Source organism: Aquila chrysaetos, chromosome 6 (genome assembly GCF_900496995.4).
Source record: "Aquila chrysaetos chrysaetos chromosome 6, bAquChr1.4, whole genome shotgun sequence".
In the NCBI taxonomy this organism is placed as follows: domain Eukaryota; kingdom Metazoa; phylum Chordata; class Aves; order Accipitriformes; family Accipitridae; genus Aquila; species Aquila chrysaetos.
This window is the reverse complement of record NC_044009.1, coordinates 5,187,946-5,209,814: the sequence shown is the minus strand read 5'-3', so window position 1 is coordinate 5,209,814 and position 21,869 is coordinate 5,187,946. Positions and strand designations below refer to the sequence as shown.

At 39.6% G+C, this 21,869-nt stretch overlaps 1 protein-coding gene across 4 annotated transcripts in view; it reads left to right on the top strand.

Moving 5' to 3' along the window:
- The window catches only part of CTNNBIP1 (catenin beta interacting protein 1), a 33,852-nt gene extending 29,312 nt beyond the window's left edge, over window positions 1-4,540 (top strand). For all 4 annotated transcript variants that reach the window (XM_030019293.2, XM_030019292.2, XM_030019290.2 and 1 more), the window contains one exon: window positions 2,221-4,540. In XM_030019293.2, the coding sequence (XP_029875153.1) occupies window positions 2,221-2,279 (59 nt within the window). In that variant the 3' untranslated portion in view covers window positions 2,280-4,540. The remainder of the gene's footprint in view (window positions 1-2,220) is intronic.
- The last annotated feature ends 17,329 nt before the right edge of the window (window positions 4,541-21,869 follow it).

Genomic DNA, 21,869 nt, shown 5'->3' with positions numbered 1-21,869 from the left:
AGTTCTTATGCATTTAAAAAAAAAAATCAACACGGCAACTTATTAATTCAAGATCCTAGTGCTATGTATCATTTATGTTTTGATGAAGGAAAAAACAGTTTGTGGAGGAGATTAAAAGGGAGATGACTGCAGGGCTTCTGAGTGTTGGCAAGAGGCTGCATCAGAGCAGTTTTTGATGTAGTTCTGTAAGATAGGGGTCCTACATATGAAAAACCAACTACTGCTTGGTCCTTAATATTTCCTCCTTTGAGTACATATAACAAATAAATTGTGAAGTGTATAAAAATAAATGTAGTTGCATTTCATAAGCATTGATTTAGTTTTTAAGGTATTAGCAAGGGGAATTTACAACCTTCTCTTCTCCCTCTTTTTTTTGGCCACTTTTCCTTCTATATTGCAGCTAAAGAGCAAATTAGATAACTGAGAAATGGAATTCATATAACTATAACAGATGAGGAATTTTTATTAGTCCTCTTGCTTTTACCTTGTATGCAGGTGTATAGGCAGAAGTTGCTTGGGGCACAAAGCTGAAAACTTTCTTGATACGCTTCAAGTAAAAGGCTGGGTAATCTTTACATGCTGATGCTCCATCCAAGTTGAATTTGAACTTTCCAAACCCCAGTAAGAGAATTCAGTAGCTGATCAGTTACCTGAATGGGGACAGGCAGTCAGTGTTGCTTTTGGCATTTGCTAGTTTGTTGTTTAATCCTTTAATAGAAGCTTTGAAGAAAAACTTATTAAGCAAAATTATCGCAAGCAGACCAAATTAATTAATGAAGGCCAAAATGGTCATTGTGAGTCATCTGTTGCACTTAAACACTTAAGATCATTTGAATGGAGGAAATAATTTTTAGAAATTATATAGGCAGTGACTTGAGGATTCATATTTTCTAAGCAGTTAGATAAATGCTGTTAGAGGATCTACAGATGAAAGAAAGCATTTACTTTTATCTGACTTTCCTTGGGATCAGATTTTTACCAGAAATGAAAAATATTGCACTCAGCCCTTCAGGGTTGTTTTCCAGTTCTTGTCGAGACTAGAGATATTGATTTAAACCACTGCTTTGACACTACTGTGTGATGTATTTTTATTTCCATATTGTCCTGAAGACATTTCTCTTTGAGTGCCTGTTAGGCCATGCTCTATAGTTAGGAAGTTCAGAGAGCAGATATTTTCTGAAAAGCTCAAGGTATCTTGAAGAATGAGAGCTTAGCATGGAGCGTTCTTTGCAAGCCTTTATCAGACGTGTTTCTCAAGCCATTCAGGTCTTTCTACTATAAATGCCCACTTGAAAGACCACACAAGTTGGCAAAGACTTGGAGATGGTTATAGGAAGGTAATGAACATCTTTCTGTGCTTAGGGGACATGAGTTTTGATGGCAATTATACGCAGTTGACAGCCTCAATTGAAAAAAATAAAATAAAAAAAAAAAAATCCGGTAACTGAGAAAGTCCACACACTGAATTCTTCTGGAAAAGATTTCTTCAGGCTAGGGATAAAAGCATTATTTAGCAAAGCTGTATCTGTTCCCTGGGCAAATGGAAGCCTTCAGTTTGAAAGAAAATACTGCACTTCCATTAGAGAATGAACATTTTCAAGACATGTTATTTTATAAAAGGTGTTAAGTGATTTTCGGGGGTGGGGGGGAGCAAAAACCTTTCAGCTGGCCTATTAGAACAATTTTTATTCTTAAAAGCAGAGAGTAATGAATATCTAGATGTGAAGATAAAGTAAAGAATATCTAAATGTCACTCAAAAATGACAGTGTAATGCATAGGGCAGTATGAGTTTTATTGAACAGTTCCTCATACTTCAGAGAAGCTCAGTAAGTCTCTTATGCAGTGCCAGAGTTTACACAGGGGAAAAAAAGATTATCTCTACATGCCTGTGGTGGCAATCCTATGAATTTATTTTTTTTTTAAGTCTTGCTTCTTAGAAATATGTAGAAGCAAGGAATTCTTGGTTTTCTTTAAAAACAAACTGATTTCCGTAGGCTTGCAAAGGAATGTTTTAAATCTGCTGTTGAAATGTTTAGACCACTTCAGGTTCCAGTCCCAGAAAAATAAGAAAACACAGCTTTCTCTTCTTTCTGTCCTCTTTTTCCTTTCCTATTGATTTTATGGATGTGTTGAATGACAGTTTGGATATGGCATCTATCCGCCGTTCTTTAAAGGAAGTAATTATGGCACACATTTTCCTGTATCTATTATTATTACAGGTGCTGAGGATGTTGTGATGGCATTTTCCAGATCGGAGACAGAAGACAGAAGACAGTAACTACAGGATACCTGAACAACACAGAACTGGAGAGGACAGTGAGATTTCTGAAGATAGAGGAGGATGGCTGAGCATTAATAAGTTCCTTTGCCCACCCTAATTGTTCCTTGGTATTCCTTCTCCTTTGTAATTTTGTTTCCCTTTGCCCAACCCTCAGAATGCATCTCACAGCCATCTATTCCTGTAAGTTTTTGCTACTCAGCTGGGCTGTGTTAATTAAGGACGAACCTAAAGGTGTATTTTTGATTGGCTCAAAGGGACAGGCTGTGATTGGCTAAAGGAAGACAATTTTTCAAACTTGACCAATGAAAACCTTTTATCTCGCTTTTTATTTTATACTTTAAAGAAAGTCTCTTGACATCCTACTTCTAAAGAAGCTTTTCATGCTGTGGTGCTTATTTAGGTCAAACTTGTGAATTTGAAGAGGGTTTGATTTGGCTGCATAGAACTGGAAGCAACTTGTGATTGGTTGACAATGCAAATGCTTTCTCTTCAGTTGGCTTGCAGGTATTTTGCTGACTTCGACATTTTCATTGCAGAAAGCTGATGTTTTGGTGCATTGGTTATTTCTTTATACTTACTGACTTGGGGGAAAAAGACAAATGTGCTTTGCGATATTTATTACATCTGCACACATATAAATGCTTGCTTTTGGGGGTTTGTTTTGTTCTGTTGATTGGCTTTGAAATCATGTTTTTGATTTCCTATTGGCTGCAGTGTTTCTGATGCAATCAGTTTTTCCATACTCATCTGCTCTGTGGCCTCAAGCTCTTTTGGGAGCATGTGTCGAAAGCATATTTTGTTCAATAAGTCTACCTGTTTAAGCTGGAACATGGAGATCACCAGCCATTCTGTGCTACTGTGTGGGCTGTACTATGAACTCCTGAAAGACCTGGCTGTTCAGGTGGCTTCTCTCTTTGCTTCTGACAGAGGAGCTGTAGATATTTTGCAGGAATTGCAAGAATGCGATCTATGGCTGTGACATGAATTTGCCAAATTTGTATAGAGAATATGTGAACTTGTTTAAAATACTACATATAGTTCCACTTTAACCCTTTAATTGCTGCACAAGACGAGCTCTCACGTAAGGAAAAATTAATGATCATTAACTTAAATCCAACTTGCACTGGGCTTTAATAAACTAAGTTTCTAGTCACTTGAAAAATTGTATGTGGTTTGGCTCCTTGCAACTGTTTGGTGATACGGAAATTATCTGGATCCTAAGATAATACCATTTTCTTTAGGCACTGTTCCAAGAGACAGTAGCACTGCATTAAGCTGTCCAATAGCGAGTGTACAGGTGACACTCTCAGGTTTACTCTCTTGGTAGTTGCAGGGCCTTAAAATGCGTGCGCGCGCAGACACACACACGTGCATTTACAAACTGAAAAAGCTGCAGTGAAATTCCCGAAGTGCACTGACTGTTCAGGAATCTGCACATAAAATTTCTAGCACTGCTGCCTAAAACCTAGCATTTCATTTTCCCTTGTATGTGCAGGTTGTTTTGACAATGCTTCTAGATTTTCCTGTGGTTTGCACTGACTTTAAGATGTTTCAAAATCTATTAAAGCAGAACTCCATTCACCTGTTCCTGGTTCCTTTCATATGGTTGTTAATTATTTGAAGTAACAATTCCAGAATGTGACTGTGACAACGTGACCATTTTCATGGCAAGGAATTATGATGACAGGATGCTCTTTATGGTCTCAAAATGGGGAAAAAGCTTGAGAGAAGCCATGGAATGTATGCAAAAGGAAGAACGGACTTGTGAGCACAAGGAGGGAAATTATCTTGAGCAAATAAATACTGTGTAATGAGAACAACTGTACATCTATTTATGAAAAAAATCCTTTTGATTCAGTTGCAGCTTTGTCAAGTTCAATGTGAAAGTAAATCTTCTACCCCTGTTTGTTGGGGCCAGATAAGAAATTTCTTTATTAAAAGAAACCAGGAAGGAGCCCAAAAGATTCTTTAAATTTAGACCTGGTTGCCTAAGAGGCACTTTAACTTTGGTGCAAGGGGGGGCAGCCCTTAAAGGGTTAATTTAAGGGGGTATGTGTGTTTCTGGCTGCTGGCTGGAATGAATGGGCTGGATTGTGGTGGCCTGTCATTGTCAAGCTAACATGCATCCTCCATGTGTATCTATGGTATTTCTGAGCTGTTAAATCTTTTCAAGGAGAAAAGTGAAAGTGTTTATGTGGTTTAATCTTTTCACTAAAAATGTAATTGTTGGGGGGTAAAAATACAGTTTTTAATAGCTACTCTTGTTTCTTATTGATTTATTATACTGTTAAACCACCAAATGGAAAATACTTGCTTCACCTTTGTGGAAGACTTCCATGTAGACTCCGAACGTGGAGTCTTGAGTAATATGTTGAGAAGGATATGTTGAGAAAGGGCAATGTGTTGTATAACAACATGATTTGGGATTCAGAAACTGGAGGAGATGTAGTCTCTCGAGAATATTTGTGCTTGCTTTGCTACCTGTGTGCTCTCCCCTGCCCCACTGGTGATTTCTTAACTTTAAACCAGGGCTGGCAGATTTACAACAAAGAATTCATCTATAAATCAGGGAACAAGTAGTGGAAAAGAGGGCTTTCCAATATTCCCCTTGAATTATATTTCTAAGTATTTATCTTCTTGCTATGAAAACTAAATCCCCATTACCACTGTGGAGCCTGGATTAATTAGGAGCTAGAGAAACTTGCACAGAATACATCATGGTTGACTTGTTTATTTTATGTACAAATTTTCTAGCTTTGCCTTTGTGCTTTTGTCTTCTCAAGCAAACCATTACTAATCAAAATCAGAAATCCAGTGTTTTAGGGGTCAGAGGTGAGTATAGATCTGAAAAGAAATACATTTGTAAATAGAAAAGCCTGTATAGTTTAACTACCAACCAAAGAGTGCTTACGGCATTCAGTAAGGGTGTGTAAAAGCTTTAGAGGCATCTTCCAAAAAAACGTGCATCCTTTGTGTGGTCTTTTTGGGAGACGTGTTCCTTTAGATACTCAAAATGTGCTGTTGTACTTCTTCTCTTACCCAGCTTATCATCTACCTCTCCTAACACACTGTGTTTTCCAGAGCTTGAGGAAAAGATTTAGAGCTGAATCAGATACTCCTCTCGTCTCTCTCCAGATGGGTAGCAATTGCTGTAACTGTGGGTAGGTCATTGTGTCTGTGAGCATTGCCCATTGTAAATGAAAATGAGACTTCCACCATTCACATAGGCCTTTAGATTGATTCTCCCAGGTCCTAAAATAAACCCTGGAGTAACAGAACATGTGATCTGGTGGCACAGCAACACTTTGGAAGGAGCTGTTGCCTGAAAGAAGCTGGACCACTAATAAAATAAAATAAGCTCTTCAGATTTTTTGTTCCTATTCCTATCTGAGGTAAGTAGTTACTATAAGTTGTATCTTTCTCTTGGCTGTTCAGTGGCCTGTGTGAAAGTTTCTAATGCTTTACCATTAAGTCTGTTTCAGTTCCATAAGGTCTATATTTCTAATTCACCAGCAGCCTAAATAGTTCTGGTAAAGGCTAAAGATTAAATGGCCCGTGAAATTCAAAGACCCCTGTCACCTATAGAAGAGATCATCCTAAATAAGACTTCAGGGTCGTATGTGGGATAAATTTCTATAGCTATTGAGAATCTGTTACAAAAATAGAGCAATGCCATGTCTAGTTAGCAGTGGTTTATAATGCAAGAGGAAAAAAAAAATAAAGGCTGAAAGTTGAAAGCTTTGAATCAAATATATTTAATGTGTGTTAGAAATTATTTTATGAAAGACATACTGAGTGCCTGGGCAATGAGGGGAATGTATGATTTGGATTACTTTAAGATCAGTCCTTCAGCTTTCTTTTTGGTCTCTTGCCCCCTAAAGGACTGTGTGGCAGAGCTGACAGCAAAAAAGACTGCCCGGCACTGGGACCGGCAGAAACCAACAGTGCAGGAAGAACAATTTCTGGAGGTTTAAGAAATCTTCAGTTGTATTCCGTCTCTACAAAAGAGAGAGTCCTTAGTGAGTAAGCATCTCTTCTTCACTGTTACTCATCAGTAACGAAGTGTTCCAAAGCTTAGTTGTTAATAAAGAGCTTTTAAGAAGCTTTGTTAAAACTGAAAAATAGTTGTTTTAGGTGTAAGAGTAACAGGAGCACTAAAGTGTTGCACAGTTGCTGCCTTGGTGGGATATTTGCTGAAAGCAGTTGATTTTTAAAGCAACTGACAGCAATATGGTATATACATCTAGCCTCAGCATCAATCTGTTCAACACTCGAATGAAACTGGACCTCTTTATTACTCAGTGCTGCAGTCAAAGGTGTGTGTTGTACGCAGGGCAAATCCTTCCCTGTTCACAGCATCAACAGGAAATAAAATTTATTTTTTAATTTCTTTTAGGTGAAATGTTTTTATTTGTTATATTTCACCTTCTGCTGCAGAGTAGCGTTAAGGATCCTGTCAGTTAGGCCTGGATGAATTATTTCAATAAACTTGGGCAATATGAATGGGGTTTTTAAGAGTGTTAAAATGTGTCAAATGTTGGTAATCAGGGGCCAGTGATGGGTGTTTGCTGAACAGACTTTTTTCTTGCAGCCTCAGGTGTAGCATGATCAGTTTGCTGTAGTGCTTACATCCTGCAATTTTTTATCCTGTGTATCTGTGACTTCTTCAGAGCTGCAGTAAATAGGTCACTGGATTGCTGTGGTTCTTCCAGATCTGCCTTAGACTCGCTGTGTAAATACAGCAAGTCTATACAGACACTTTGCACTACAGTTTCCCTTAAACCTCCTCGTAACTGATGCTTTTCATAGTTTTACAAATATAAGTGTTGTATAAGAGGGAGGAGCATTGTTATTACTTACCAAGGTAAGAGAGGAGCTTGGACCTATTCCCTGTCAGACTGTCGTAGGTTCCTGTACAAAGACAGAAAAGATATCACCTACTCTCTTCTAAGCTCTGCTTTCATTTTCTTTGCAGCTGATTTGCCCTAAGCAGAATTCCTGCAGTATGTTATAAACAACCTGGCTAGTTTTCTTTGTAGCCTGGAGCACTTCAATTTTGGGGATTGTTTATTTTGGAAAAGAGAGAAAAATTTTTTTGAAGCTTTATAACCTGGCCTGCTTACAAGCTGCCTCATGTATCAGCATGAAATAGTTAAATGCACAGAGCTTTTTGCTGTGTGGACATTTTCCAGGTTAACTTTCCTTGCTACTAAATGCTAATCTGTGACCAGAGGCCTGTGAAACTCAGAAAATAAACTATTAGCCTTTGTTTAACAGTTACAATACTAACTCCAACCCAGATGTGCACTGATGCATCTATACTTTTCTGTAGTTTTTCACCTTAGATGATTATTGCTGCCCTTTTCTGATGCAGTTAGAAATACAGCAGTCCCTATAGGGTCAGAAGATGATCCTGTGTGTACCCTCCATGGGAGCAGCTGGAGACACTTACTCAATGCATAGCAAGCGTGCTCTCCCCATGCGTTGTGCCTGTCATTGCTCCACAGCACTTGAGCTCTTTGGACTCCCCCAGAGAAAAAGGCCCTTTACCCACTCTGTGAGTAACATGGGTGGTTAATAACTTTTTTGTTTTCCCCCAAGGCTCTAAAACACTTCTGATGAACCTCGTTGCTTTAAGTTGGTTGAGCTGAATCCTAAGGTTACATCTGTGTTCTGAGTTGAGACTCTTACAATATTAGGGACCCGTTTAGCTAGGTTTATGTTTGAATAGGTATTTAATAATGTTCGTGGCTTAACTGTTAGGGTTTTAGCCCCAAGTGAAGAGTTAGTTCCCTGTGTTTTACTTGCACTGCACACCAATTTTATATAGCTAATTTCAAATTTCGGAAGACACAAATCATAATTAAGTTACTCAAGCGTGCAGAGTTTGTTGTTTACACCATAGTCCACATGTTGTCACATAAAACACATTCCCATTTTGCAGTGAGGTGAAAGTAATTTTACTACTCTTCTCAGATATGACCGTAACTCAGTGCTCTCCTGATGCTTGCAATGTTCCAGCTGATGGAAGAAACAAGGATGATTGTTCTGAAAATATCTTTCCTCAAATGAGGGGAATTTTCTGAGATGAGCATGGGTAATGTAAGTTCATGTCAACGCTTGATGTAGAGATACACCAGAATAAGAACGTGGCTCCAAAACTTTGCTCTCTAGGGGTTTTGTTTTAAGCTGCCACAAGAGCTCAAAAGTTGCTTTTGTTTCCTGCTCTTAGTCTGTTCCTCAGTGAAGCTAAATGCATAATTGTGGTCCAAGACTGCAGAGCAACTTGTGACTGGAACTGAAACATTGCTTGATCATGTCTCGTTTGGAAACAGGAGCCCTGTGTTCAACTACAGTAGCAAGGAAACATGGCACTGAAACTAGTCCTCGTCTTTATAGTGTAGGGTAAGACCGTAATGGTCTCGCTGCTTTGTCACTGATGGTTTGGGGGTTTGGTTTTGGTGGGGTTTTTAACTGTGGGATGGGAAGTTTCCGTGATTCCAGAGGAAGGGTGCTGCTTCAGAAGAGAGCAGCTTTGGATGTTATTATGTACATACATTTGTCCCGTGAAGCAGGAGAACGCATGAAGTTATTTGATCAGGGAATGACATAGAAGCTTGTGTTGCTGCGGCCTATGCACTGTAATCCATTTTCAGCCTTACCTGTGACCTCCTAATCGGAGGGTGCAGTGTAAATGGCATTGAACGTGATTGGAATGGACAGTGGTAGCCAAGCATTTTCCTTCAGTCTTTTGTCATGTACCTCAAGTGCCTGGAGCAGACACACATTAACTATGTGTCACCTCATCGATGTCTGCAGTTAATGCCTCAAGTGTGTGCCTGATGCCTGGTCACAGCTAGGCATGGAGTTTTCTCGTGCAAGTAGAACAGTTCACAACGTAGTCTGTACTCTTATTTTATGGTTTATTTTTAATGGCTAGATTCTGCTATATCTCTGGGGTGTGTGAGGAGGAAGATAGGGGCAGGTCAGGAATGGATGAATTTCTGTAGGTGGAAGCATGAGAGGAGGATTCTGCCTCACTGTTGTATTCTCATAAGCTTCTTTGAGCCTGGAGAAAGACAGTAATTGAACTAGACAGAATCTTAAGCTTTTGACTTGCCTCGCCAGCAGCACCAGACTTCACAGTCTCCCTCTAAAAGGAACTGTGCTGCATGCTGGTTCTGTAGCATGCTTAGCTGCTTGTACCATATGGGCGTACAGTAGAGCCTTTTGTTTTAGTCTGGCCTTGACCTTGAGGTCGCAGTCTTCTGAATCTAAATGGGACATTTGGACTTATCCTGTCTAGTGTAGCTACATGATCATTTTTACTTGAATTTTTTTTTTTTTTCCTCCTCTCTGAATGTAGCAAAGTCTAGGTGTCAGAGGATTGGAGCAGTGCAGGGAACGAAATTAAATCTTTTCACTTTCAGTGCCATTGTCAAAAGGAGGAGGCAAGACCTAGATAACTGAGAAGTGTCTAGATTAACTACATACCAGTAACAAACAGGAAGGGCTTTCTAAGGGTTTTGCAGACACCAAAACCAGCAGAGCTCTGTTACGTACCTGCTCTAGTAGATAGTAGACTAGCATGGTAACACTGCGATGTACGCAAAGATTCACAGCTCATATCCTTCTACAGAAAACATCCTTTCCTCTGTCCTTAGAAGTTTGAATAGATAATTTGTCAGAAAAAGCACCGTGGCTTTAAGAACTGGTGAGATGGATCATAGAGAATGAGGTCTTTGACATAGTGAGGTCCCAGACCTGGTAGCGCTTACAGCTTAAAGTCAACAGCTTGAATTTGGCTCAGACAGAAGGAACATTGAAGTCAACTATGTCAGGTTGCTGTAGAGCAAAGCCACAAAAATAACTGTGAAACACAAGTACTATTAGATATCACTTAGGGATCATAAGCAACATTGAATCTGCAGGATTGGGGTAGTGACTTAGTTGAGCTTCAGCCACAATTAAATTAATTCTGTAATTCTAAGATGACACATACTGACATGTTTGCAGGAGAGGCCATGCTGCTTTTGTGATCTGATGGATAGTGTGTTCTGCCACCTGCATAGAAAGAAAGAGGTCAGGTATGTTGTTTCTTCAGTTTCCTATCTTGACAGAGTGCAGAGAGTTGGTTCCTGTCCGGACATGAATAAATCTTTATGAAGGTTGTTACCACCGTTCTTGCTTACAGCTACTGAAAAGAGAGGGGGAGCCGTAAGGGGGGAAAGAGAGAGATTAAAGGGGAAAACCCAGTAGGTTATAAATGCATTTTTCTCTGTGCTGGAGGTTAAATAATATTTTATGCATGTGACAGAGATACTGTGATTAAGGAGCTGTCAGGCAGAATGAGAGCTGGGCAGCAAAGGGAGCAGAGATGCTTGAGGGAAAAGGGTATAAGATGTTCTAATGCTAAACTCTCTTGTGCATATCTAGTGTATGATGTGTGCCTTTGTGTGCCTTTCACTATAAAAATGGCTATTCTACAGTTATTTAGGGTTTTTTTCCCCTTCATTGCTCAAGTATCTTTTCTGTCAGAGATCTCTCACTGGTTACTAGTGACATTACTTTAGAAAATGGTCCAAAACTCTAATTTACACTGCTACTTCAGGGTCTAGGATTAGGACTATAGAATGGCATATGATAATACTGTACAGAAATCATGGCTTTAACAAATGGAAAAGATGTCACGTTGTTCCATTTATCCTGTTTGCCCTGTTGGAGAAGAACTAGCTACCGTGCATCTTGCTCGGTTTGAGGACTCCTCGGTCATTGCAGAGCCTCTGGAATTTTAGCTGTCATCATACACCTCCTGAACAGGAATTGGCGAAAACTGGGCACTCAGACTCATTTTTTAGATCAGGTCAATAAATACTTGACCTCTCCTGAGTTGTATTTTAATGTGATGTTACACAGACACCAGTCATTCCCAGAGGCTCTTCCTCACGCTGCACGAAGCTGCCTGTGTAAGCTGAGCTTCAGACAGGATGATATGCCTGTCTCATCTCATAAGCTTTTTACTTACACTCAGTGGGCAATGTATCACTGAAGCAGCAGTAAACATGGAGAAACGTGTGCTGTTAGAATGCAGCGCGAAGCGCTGTACTTCAGTCATTTAACACAGCATGGGATTTACAGCCCTCCCCCTCCCCGCCCCGTTTTCTTTGCAGAAGGCAGTGGATCATTCCACTTACGCTCAGCTGGTCCAGTTTTGTCAGACACAGAAAAATAGTGGACAGGCCAGAAGGAGAAAAGGTAAGAAGTCTTACATCAGAGGCTCATTGTCCGTACTGAAAACAAGAGAAGACCTGAAATGTTAAAAGGTGCAGCTGGAATGGAAATTCACGGCTGCTGAATGTTTGTCTAGGTAGTAGGATGGTCCTTGAGATTCTGTTGGGTCCAGCAGAAGTTGATCCCACACAATAAGTGGGCAAATAAAACATTTCTAGTGAGTTATTTTTTAAAGGTTATGTTCCTTCACTGGGTAGAAAAAAACATGGAGTTGACAATCTAATGGATTCATTAAAGCAGCACATGTTGGGATGGGGTAATTATTCTAAATCACTCAGATTCACTTACATATATTGGGTAGGTTGGGGGGACACGCACATCCTTACCTTCGTGCTGGGTACAAACCATGGTGATGTTGGTTCTGCTGGGTACATGAGCCTTAGCTCTGAGTGTATATTTGTTTCCTGCTTTAAGACAATACAGCTCTTTGCTGCCTCCCTTTTAAGGTTAATATGTTCATAACACCTACTCAGCCTGTACAAAAGCCACTGACTAGAATTCTGCTGTTTTCCTACCAGTGGTAGGTCAGTGGCTGTCAGTGATAGAAACAAATCTCTGTTTATCTTCAGTACGTTCCCAGAACAGCATTCCACTTCTTTAACACAACCTTCCCACTCCAGGACGGTTTGCTGTCAGCATTTAACCTTCTTCCTACTGCAGAGCAGCAGTGGAAAGCGGCATCTAGCTTTGAAAACAGAAGACAGACGTGTCCTTGTAGAGAGACTGTCTGCCTTGGAGCTCCCCACGGGGAGGCAATCGGCCCCTGATGTTGGCAAGGAGCTCTCACTCGCTCGGCAGCATTAATCAGGGCTGACTGTTCCTCTTAATCCTCTGATCCCTTCCATACGGACGAGAACACAAGCGTTGCGTTTGCCTGTTATGCCCTTCTTCACTGAAAATAGGGCTGGCTCCCTGGCTTGCAGCAGGCAGTGATTAGATGGGTGGGTGATCAAAACATGATTAGCAAATCTGCAATTAGAGTGAAGGCCAGGAGGGCAGTGGCTTACTGCAAGGAAGGGTCATGACTGGTATCTGTCAGAATAGAAATAAATATGTGAAATGACAAAGGAGTTAGCTGCACTCTTGTCTGATGAGACTGTAACTTACATAGCCAAGGCACTGCTAAGAAGCTAGGAGCACTGGAATTTTAGAGAAAGAAAGAAAAAAGAAAGGGGGGGGCTTTCCTCCTGGACCAGATAATTTTGAAAGGGACTTTTTAAAGCACCAGAGATAGTTTATGTAGCTAAAACACGGCCTCAGAAATTGGGACGTCTGCATCAATTCTAAATTTTGTCCCAGATGCTTTTTGTGACTGATATACAGGAACTTCATCATTTTGTTCAGCAGCTAGACAGTTAAGGTATTGATCATGCCTTGCAGAGGTTTGTGAAGCTTTTAACAGATCAGTGTGTGAAATACTTTGAGACTGTGGAAAATGTCTAGCCAAGCTGCAGACTGTTATTGCCAGATGTGATGAATTTGAGCAGGCCAGGAGTGGAGAGGAGTTCATACTACAAATAGAGGAGGAACAACAGTTTGCTTGAAGCCAATTGCAAGACAAACAATGGCATGTTTTTAGCTTATTTTTGTGGTCTTTAATAAACCTATGTGATGTGAAAAATACGGCAACTAGAACTCTGTCTCCGAAGAACTGTTCAGTAAAATTGATCCCATTTTTCCATATCTACATAACAGTGTTCACATCAGCTACAGAGACAGCAAGATTGGGCCCATTTACAGCACCGTGCAGTTCACTGTTTTCTCAGGAGTAGGAGGCACTTGCATGTAATGACCTGAAATCTAATATTGCGTGATGAAAATTCAAATTACAGCTTCAAGATGCAGGGAGATCTGGGAAACTTATAATCCATGGTCCAGATCCTGGAAATCAATTCACTGATACCAACTAATTTAACCGGGGTCTGTGCAAACAGAGAGACTTGTTCTTAGGACTCTGGCTGCAGCATCGGCACCAATTATACAGTCCCACTGAGTGTCCGTTCAGCACACTGCACAATTAAGGAGAAGAAGTGGGTAGTTTGACTAGGGAGCTTTATGCACACTTGTGAAGAAAATTAGGGACAGCTGTTTTTAAAGTCCAATCACAACCAATATGACTTCAGTAGTTAAAGCATATATGAGCTGGGTGACTTATGAATTAACCTTAGTAGTCTGATATTTGTGTGTTACAGAAGGATAAACAACTGAGTTAAGCTTGTGAGAATTCAAAACTGTTTCCAGTGGGTTGGGAATTTGAACCTAGGTTCTTAATGCCATTAAATCAGACCCTCTGCCTGAAACTCTGACCTAGCAAGCCAGCCTCAGATAGACTAATGTGTTTCTTTTTACAGGCCTATTGCATGACAGGCATTGCACAGCAGGATCTTAGTATAAATCTGGTAAATAGAATTGCATGGGCAATAAAAAGTCTTTACTCTAAATGCTTTCTGTGTAGACAGTTAATGAACATAGTGACCTTTTTTTATTTGTTTTTTAAAGACCACTATTAAAAGATAGAAGTGGGCAAATGTTTAAAAATGCCCTGTTTTTAAAAGGCTGAGCTCTGGAGAAAATCTGCGCAATGTGGAGTGAAGAAGAAAAATGAGTTCTGACCCTCTATCTTTTGAGCCATCTGGTTTTTGAGTCTCAGTTGCTGCAGGATAGTTTTATTTCATTTACCTATGAACAGCCTACAATTAACCCTAACAGGGTCCTTTCCGATGTTTTTCATAAACTAGTTTCTATGCTGACCTTTCCTTCAGTGTCCCTACATGAGAATGTCAATAGAATGAGTTTTGACAATGGGAAGACCAGTGCTGATTGTTTGTCCTGTAGTGGTGGTGTGCCTGCTTGTCTTTGTTGTTATTAGATTTGGTCTGCTAATAGCATTCAAAGGAAAAGAGGAGATAGAGGTTTTATTTTCTCCTGTGAATATGGTAGCATAGTAGTGTAACTTCAGCTTCCTAGACTGGTTACAAGGACTGGAAAGGAGTAGTACTGAAGAAAGAATCAAATATTGAATAATCTGTTTTTCTGGCATTTCACTGTTTCCAGTTCCCCATGCCCTACATAGGTTCTAAAGCTACTTCAAGCACAAGTCTGAAGACTAAACATTTGATGCAGATGAGTGATTGCTCTAAGAACTGTTGCACATTTTCAGGAAAAAAAAAAAAAAATCTGTGTTTAGGCAGGAAAGACACAAGGAGCTTTGCAGTCTGTGTGTCTATAATTTTTTTTAATATAGTTTAATAATGAGGCCATGAATACCAGAAAAAAAGTTAAACATGATAGCTTTCTTTTAGGCTGTACCCTTAAGAGTTTACAATCTTTACTCAAAATGCATTCTCAAGAAAATACAGATAAATCTGGACATCGACTGAAAGGCAATGAACAGTCAAGTAGGAAGCATGATAACAGGCTTGTGCTCTTGTGTAATGTTCTTGGTTCTGAGTATTTCTTATTGCATGCTGTATTTAAAACAGTATCAGACTTTGTGCTTCTCCAGATTCGTTTGGAAATTGGGACTGGCTGTTTATGAGATGTATATATGGTCACTTAATAGCAGGGAATTTATAAATGCTGCCTTTTTAATGAAAATGATAATACTCTGACTTTCTAGAGATGCTTTCATCCTAGGATCTTAAAGTACTTTATAAACAGTTAATGAAGTCTTACTACCTCCTTGTGGAATAGGCAAGTTGCATTAAATTGAGAGGATAAATGAGGCATAGAGAAATTAAGCGACTTGTCTGTGGGTAGAATGTCAGTGGTGTCATCAGGAAGAGAACATAGCAGCCCTGTCGGGTCTCAAAAATCTTACCTTTGCAAATACTTAGGACAAGAGCTCTATGCTCTCTGAATAGGTTAGTACAATTGGGTTCTAAGATCAGTTTTGGGGGGTGGTTGTGGTTTTCGGACTGTATAGGAAATAATAAAAGTCTTTGGAGAGCCCCTAGGTAATTTTGGTCTACTAGTCAACCATTCAAAATAAAAAATATTCCAGATGGCGTTTTCAGGAAAGGCAGAGCAAGCTTTTTCAACACTAATATTTGCCTGCTGAGGCTTTATTTCTCTTCTTCCCCAAGGGACCTGAAGGCAGTGTAGTACAGCTTGGGGGGGGAACCCCCATTAATGGAGGCAGGCACAGTTAAAGGCTATTTGCCATCATAAACAAGCCTCAAGTTTCCTTACTGGTAAAACTGGTACCAGAAAGCAGTAAGTAAGGAAATGTCCACTGCTGTCTCTAGGAAGGAGCGAGTGACATTGATTTTGTTGGGTGACACCCCTGTTTCCTGCACATACAACTGTGTTGCAGCCAGAGCCACTGGAGATCTGGATGCAAGGGATTTGGGGGACAGAGTGCTGAAAGACCTTCTACTTTCTACCCTACTGCAGGAAAACATAATATTTTGCTCCTTCTGTTCCTCCGTTCCCAAACAACCACTTACAGAAGGAAACTTTCGGATATCTTTCTTTCCACCCTGGGGCTTTTTTAGCCATAGCAGCATACAAGACCTAGTGGAGATTCAGATACACTTTTAGAGGAAACTATAGAGAAACAGTAACTTGTTTTCAGAGGAACAATAATTTGTCCTGGAGGAGAAAAATCCGAATCTTTGAGGTGTCTGTGGACTACATCTATACATATTTAATTTAGTCAAATCTGCCCACCTTACTGTCTTACAGTAGTAAGAGTGCTTTTTTTGTTTTGTTCCTTAATATTTCTTTGAAATCTCTGGTAAGTGTTCGTTTGTGGATGATCTGCAATTGTAAACCATCTTGTTGACCCTTTGTAACTTTTTTTGCTAAATGTCATTGAGTTTCATGGATGTCAGTGGGAGATTAAAGATCTTGGTAGCAGTGAGCCTTTGAACAGCAGTGGTGATACTGCTGGAAGAGCTATGTGTGGCAGTACTAGTATAGTCCTTACGGCCCTGCTGCTTCAGCCAGTGATTATAATGCTGGATACACAACTGGAGGCTTGTAATTTGGTTTCCTTTTAGAAGCCTCTGAGATAGACTGCAGCCCAACAGGAGAGCATCTGCTTTTCTTTTTGCTGAAGAACACTGCTGGAACTTTTCTGTATAAGCTCACTTAAAAACCCGTTGCTTGATTTTATTAATATGTAATAATTTGGCTCCTTTTACCTACAGAAAATTACTTATCTGAATAAAATGCAAGAATATTATCTAACAAAAGGGGAAAATAAAGAGTATAATTGTGTTAATTATCAGAATACCAGACATGTAATTAATATGCCACAGGAACAAAGAGCAAATGTACTAATAGCACATAATTGGACTTAAACTACACCCTTGGTAGAAGTCTTTGCAATGGAACTGTTGTGTTTGTGCTCCTTTTCAAATTAGCAATAAGGAATAAATTAACATCCATTTTGTTGCCCATACAAAGACGGAATCATATTGTGGGGCAGGGTAATGAATTCAGAGAATGCCTTTACATTCCCATATGGCTCTTAGGGAGGGGAATACTCATGCACATGGCTCTTCTCTTCTTCCTTGCAGGAAGGCAGGCAGAGAGAAGAGGAAAACCTCATTGTATGACCAGATGCTCGCTGAATACCATGATCCTAAACAAATCCAAAAAAATCTGTAAGCTGAGTAATTTAAACATTGTCACCAGTACCTGGTGCAAATATTTGAGTTGGTTTATCTGTCCATACTTTTACACATGGTATGTTACTGTATTATGTTGTCAGATAAGGGAATAGGTAGGTTAGGGGCTAGTCACTGACTCAAAGGGACATCTGTGATAGAACTGGAAAGAAAACCTGTAATTCTTCACTTTTTTTTTTTTTTTTTCTCCTTCTTTCCCTCCCCTGTCCCCACAGCATAAATCACTAGTTCGGTTTTCTATGTAAATCAGGGAGTTAAAGCAGTTGTTAATGTGGGCATGGCCACTATGCGGCTCTTCAGAACAGGTTAGTACAGTACACGAAGAAACAACTTAGAACCACCAGAGTCCTTGTCTTTTTGTGGACACACATTGTAGAAAGGCTCATCCAGAGCACCTAACTAATTCTTATTTTATTGAGTTAGAGGATGATTAGTAAAATAACTTATTCCTGATGCTGTTTCACATTCCGTATTCTCTCCCTATTTGTCTTTCGTGGTGTCTTGCTAAGCTTTACAAATAATTTATTTAATGCTCTTCAGAGGCCACCGTGGTTTCAGGGACTTAGGAGACCTCAATAGCCCTTCAAGTAAGGGCATAAATATTTAAGAAACAGGTCCAGTTTCATTCAGACTCCATTTCTATTTATATAACATAGCTTAAAATAGCCATTGTGGTATTAGATGCAAAGACTTAGGTTAATAAAGCCCAAATTTTATTGAGGTCCTTAAGTACTGCTTTTTAGCTAAGTGCTTGAAAGCCAGTCTGTTCAAGGTATTTCAAGGTATTACAGTATTTCTTAATTCAAGGTATTTCAAGGTATTGCAGTACTTCTTAATTTCACCTACCCTCTTTGTGCCCTGCTTTCCTAAATATGCAAATGAAAAGCCTAGAAATTCTGTCTTATTCAATTGTAATGCACCTGTCATCACAATATCTAGACACCTGCCTTTCTACTTCACAGAAGTATTGTGAGAGTGCATTAATTAACGCTTGTAAAATGCTTGGAGATCCTAGGATGGAAGGTGCTAATGAGTTGTAAAAAATTATAATGATGTTGCAGAATATTCAGTCTCTCTCTCTTTGTAAGGGAAGACTTGCTTCTTTCCTTCATTACTTTCATGTTTCTAGATGCCTATTTGCAACAGAAAGTAAGTCTAAACAGGAAAAAAAGGATTAAACAAGGTAGAAAAATTGCTAATGCTGCTAGTTTTCTTGTGAGGAAGCTCGTTGTTTTGATGTACTTCTTCGCTTACTGAATCTTCTTTTTGTCTCTCTGATGAACCCATACTTCAATGGCTTGTTGAGAATTCTCTGAACGTTCAGAAATGTCAGGGGAGAAGATTTTCTTCTTCAGATTGCCAAGGCCTTCATTTGCATCCCCTAAATCAATTCTCACACATGATCAAAGCAGTTCTGGAGATTTTCAAGTGTGGGGAAAACCAGTCCTCTAATTCTTTCTCCTCTAATATATACAGTCAGGTTCCAAAGCATTAAAAAAAAAACAACCAGAAAACCACAACAACTTTGTCCAGCGAATCGAAAAACATGTGAATTTTATGCCTCTCTACATTCAGAGGATTGCAACTGTGTATATTAGGGACAGCAAGGCTAGAGAAGGTATAACAGGTCATCTATGTATGTTTCCTCTTCAAGCTTGTAGGAGCATTGCTCTAGCATTTTATTGTTGAGTTTTCTTTTCAATGACCCAAAAGATGCTACTTCCACCTGTTGCCTTACAAGACTACTCTGTGGTTTCACAGATCTCATTGTGAAGAATTTTTTTTTTGTATATTCACCTTGAATTATCTTTTTTTCTTTTTTTAGAGTCATTATTGTTCATTCTTCCTGCTTGGCTTAGACTGATAAAGCCATATCAGAACCAAAGAATACTAGAAATCAAATTCCCAAAATACTTTGGGATTCTCCTATTGCTTTCTCTAGTGGGAATGCGAGGAGCTAGAGTGGAGCTGTAAGAAACTGCTCTGTTGTTGCCTTCATCTAATATTTTGCTTGGCTGTGCATGCAACTCCCTCATGAGCTTAATTACTGTATAGTCTCTATGGCAATTGGTCCCCTTTCAGAAGTGGTTTCAGGGCAACTGTGATAAACCAAATAAATGCTCAGTACAGGAGGTAAAGCTAGGTTCTGAGTTCTAACTTCCCATTAAAAGCAATCATAGTCTGGAAACAAACTAGTATGCCAACATTAATTCTACTGAGATGAAAATAAGTCCACACCTAGTTCTAGCCTCTCTAAAGACTGGACCATTTTCTAAACCCAGTTCTAGGCTATTTGAAGTTTGGAACCTTTCCCTGTACCTCCCCTTTTGAACAAGGGTCCAAGTCTAATATCTAGAAGTAACGGTGCATATTCCATGTGTATTCAAAATCATTTATGATCCTGAGCTCTAACAATCAGATCCAGATCTGCTGTTGACTTAACTGAGCATTTCTCGCTTCTCTCTGTATTTACTTCTTCCTTTAAGTAGCAAGCAAAGGCATTCATTTTTACCTATCACCTTATCTTTTCATTTCTGACTGCTCAGCTCCATTCTGACAAGTGCAATAAATGTGTCCTCCTGGGTCCTTGCAAGCTGGGCATTAGTCACACTGTGCATTTCAAGGACATCAGTCCGATAATTTTTCAGCTATAACGGAAAACATGTTCTGCCAGGAGCCATTTGTTCCAGTTTTGTTGCTTACCAATAAAATACAAATCAATGTTTTTTTGGAGCTTGAGAAGCAGGTCAGAGAGTAGGAGGGAAATAGGTGGTAAAAATGAAGGTGCTGAAGTTCTCTGAGTTTCTCTGAAATAATGGCATGTGGCATTTCAGATACAGTGAGAATCTCTGTCGACTTGTGAAATGTAGTTACCTCTGGCAAACAGTATAGCTATTGCTTAACAGCAAATAGGACTGGTGCATAACAGGTCTCACACTGGGCAATTTAAATCAAATTTAGTTTTGTGAAACGGAAGGTATTTGAGAGGATGTTGTATTTGCCATATTTTTAGATTAAGGGCTAATGGAACACCAGTGGTGATACGGATCAGAATTTTTTTTTCTGTCTCCACCACAGGTGGAGTACCCATGATTATCTGTATCCTCAACCAGTAAACTGCCAGTTCAAACCAGTTAGTCATCTAACTAAACAAAATCATTTAACTGATCTTAAAATACAGACTGAAGAATTATTGGCTTTACTGAATCAGTGCCTTAGTCACAACTGACTCGGAGGAGTTTTGCTTAAAGTGTGAAATGCAATCAATGCCTTCTTCCTTGGAAACTTCCCTGTTTCATCATGAGTGATTCAGCTAATTAATTAATCTGAGCTACTAGTGTCATTGTGCAATAAATAAGGTTTACCTGGACATAGCATTTCTCCTCTTAAAAATGTCTCTTCTTCCTAATTCTGCAGAATCAGAATCATTTAAATGGGTCCTGATGGTAACATTGAAGTCCCCTTTTTACTGTGGTCAATGGGAGTGTGCTTTCCCCTGCTATAATGCACGGTATAGCCCAAGCGGACTGCAGAGCAAATTTTGCTCTTTAAACTGTCTTCTCTGCCACACCTAATGAACCTAGGTTGTTCTCCAGTTTAAAGGTAATAATAATTGATTTTCCAGAAAATGTTTTAGAGTATGTGTATATATTTCCATGCCAGCTAGCTGCTGACTTACAAGCCCTCTTCAGATACTTCTACATTGACATTCAAGCGCTGTACATATTTATATTCCTAATCAAAATACAGTATTTGGGCAAATAGATTTGTGTTATATCATGTATTCATCAATGGGCAATCATCTTTTAACTGATGATGTCTTGCCTTGCACATCTTTACTGATGGGGTGGTTCTTACTCATGCATTAAGTTAGCAAGACTAGTTTGAGAGTCATACTGAGCTGGACAGTCCTACTCTCCATACAAAAGAAAAATACAGAATGTAGCACACTGTCAGCTGAAGCTGTGTTGGCAGAATGTAAAGACTCAGCTATCTGGCAACAGATGGGCTACAGGCTTCTTCTGACATGATCTGCCATCCAGCATATGTTAGACAGGCTGAGAAATCAAGGGGGTTTAGAGTGAGGCTTTAGCTTTGTTTAAAAAAAGAAAGATGTCTTAGCTCTTGATAGGGCAGGTGGCCTACAGCACACAGTCAATGAAATAAATGTGGACTAACTTGGTTTTTTGGTTAAGGGATAGCTCCATAGCACAGGATAGTAATTGGGGTATTGTTCATTGTATTGGACCACGGTGTATTTCTCTTCAAATTCCTTTTCTGCTCTGCACACACTCATATTAGTAAATATGCTTAAGATTAACAGCAGGTGAAGATGGTTGGTTTTGAGGATGGAAGAAGCCGTTGGGTGGGCAGAACAGTTTGCCTTTGGATATCGAAATGCACTGGCTTGCTGCAGACCAGATTCCATCAACTTGCTGAGACCTTAGTGACTGATCAAGGGCAGTGAGTAAGTTGGCTTCTCGCCTTTGGTTGGCTGGTCCCCCCCATCTTGAGTTGGGGGTGAACAGGTAGTCAGCAGGGAAGGTAACAGTACCGGGCTTGCCTTGGGAGGGAGGGGAAGGTTCTTCCAGAACAGATCAATCTTGGTATTTAAATTGCATAGTGTTTTAAAATAAAGAAATACCGTATCTCTAGGATC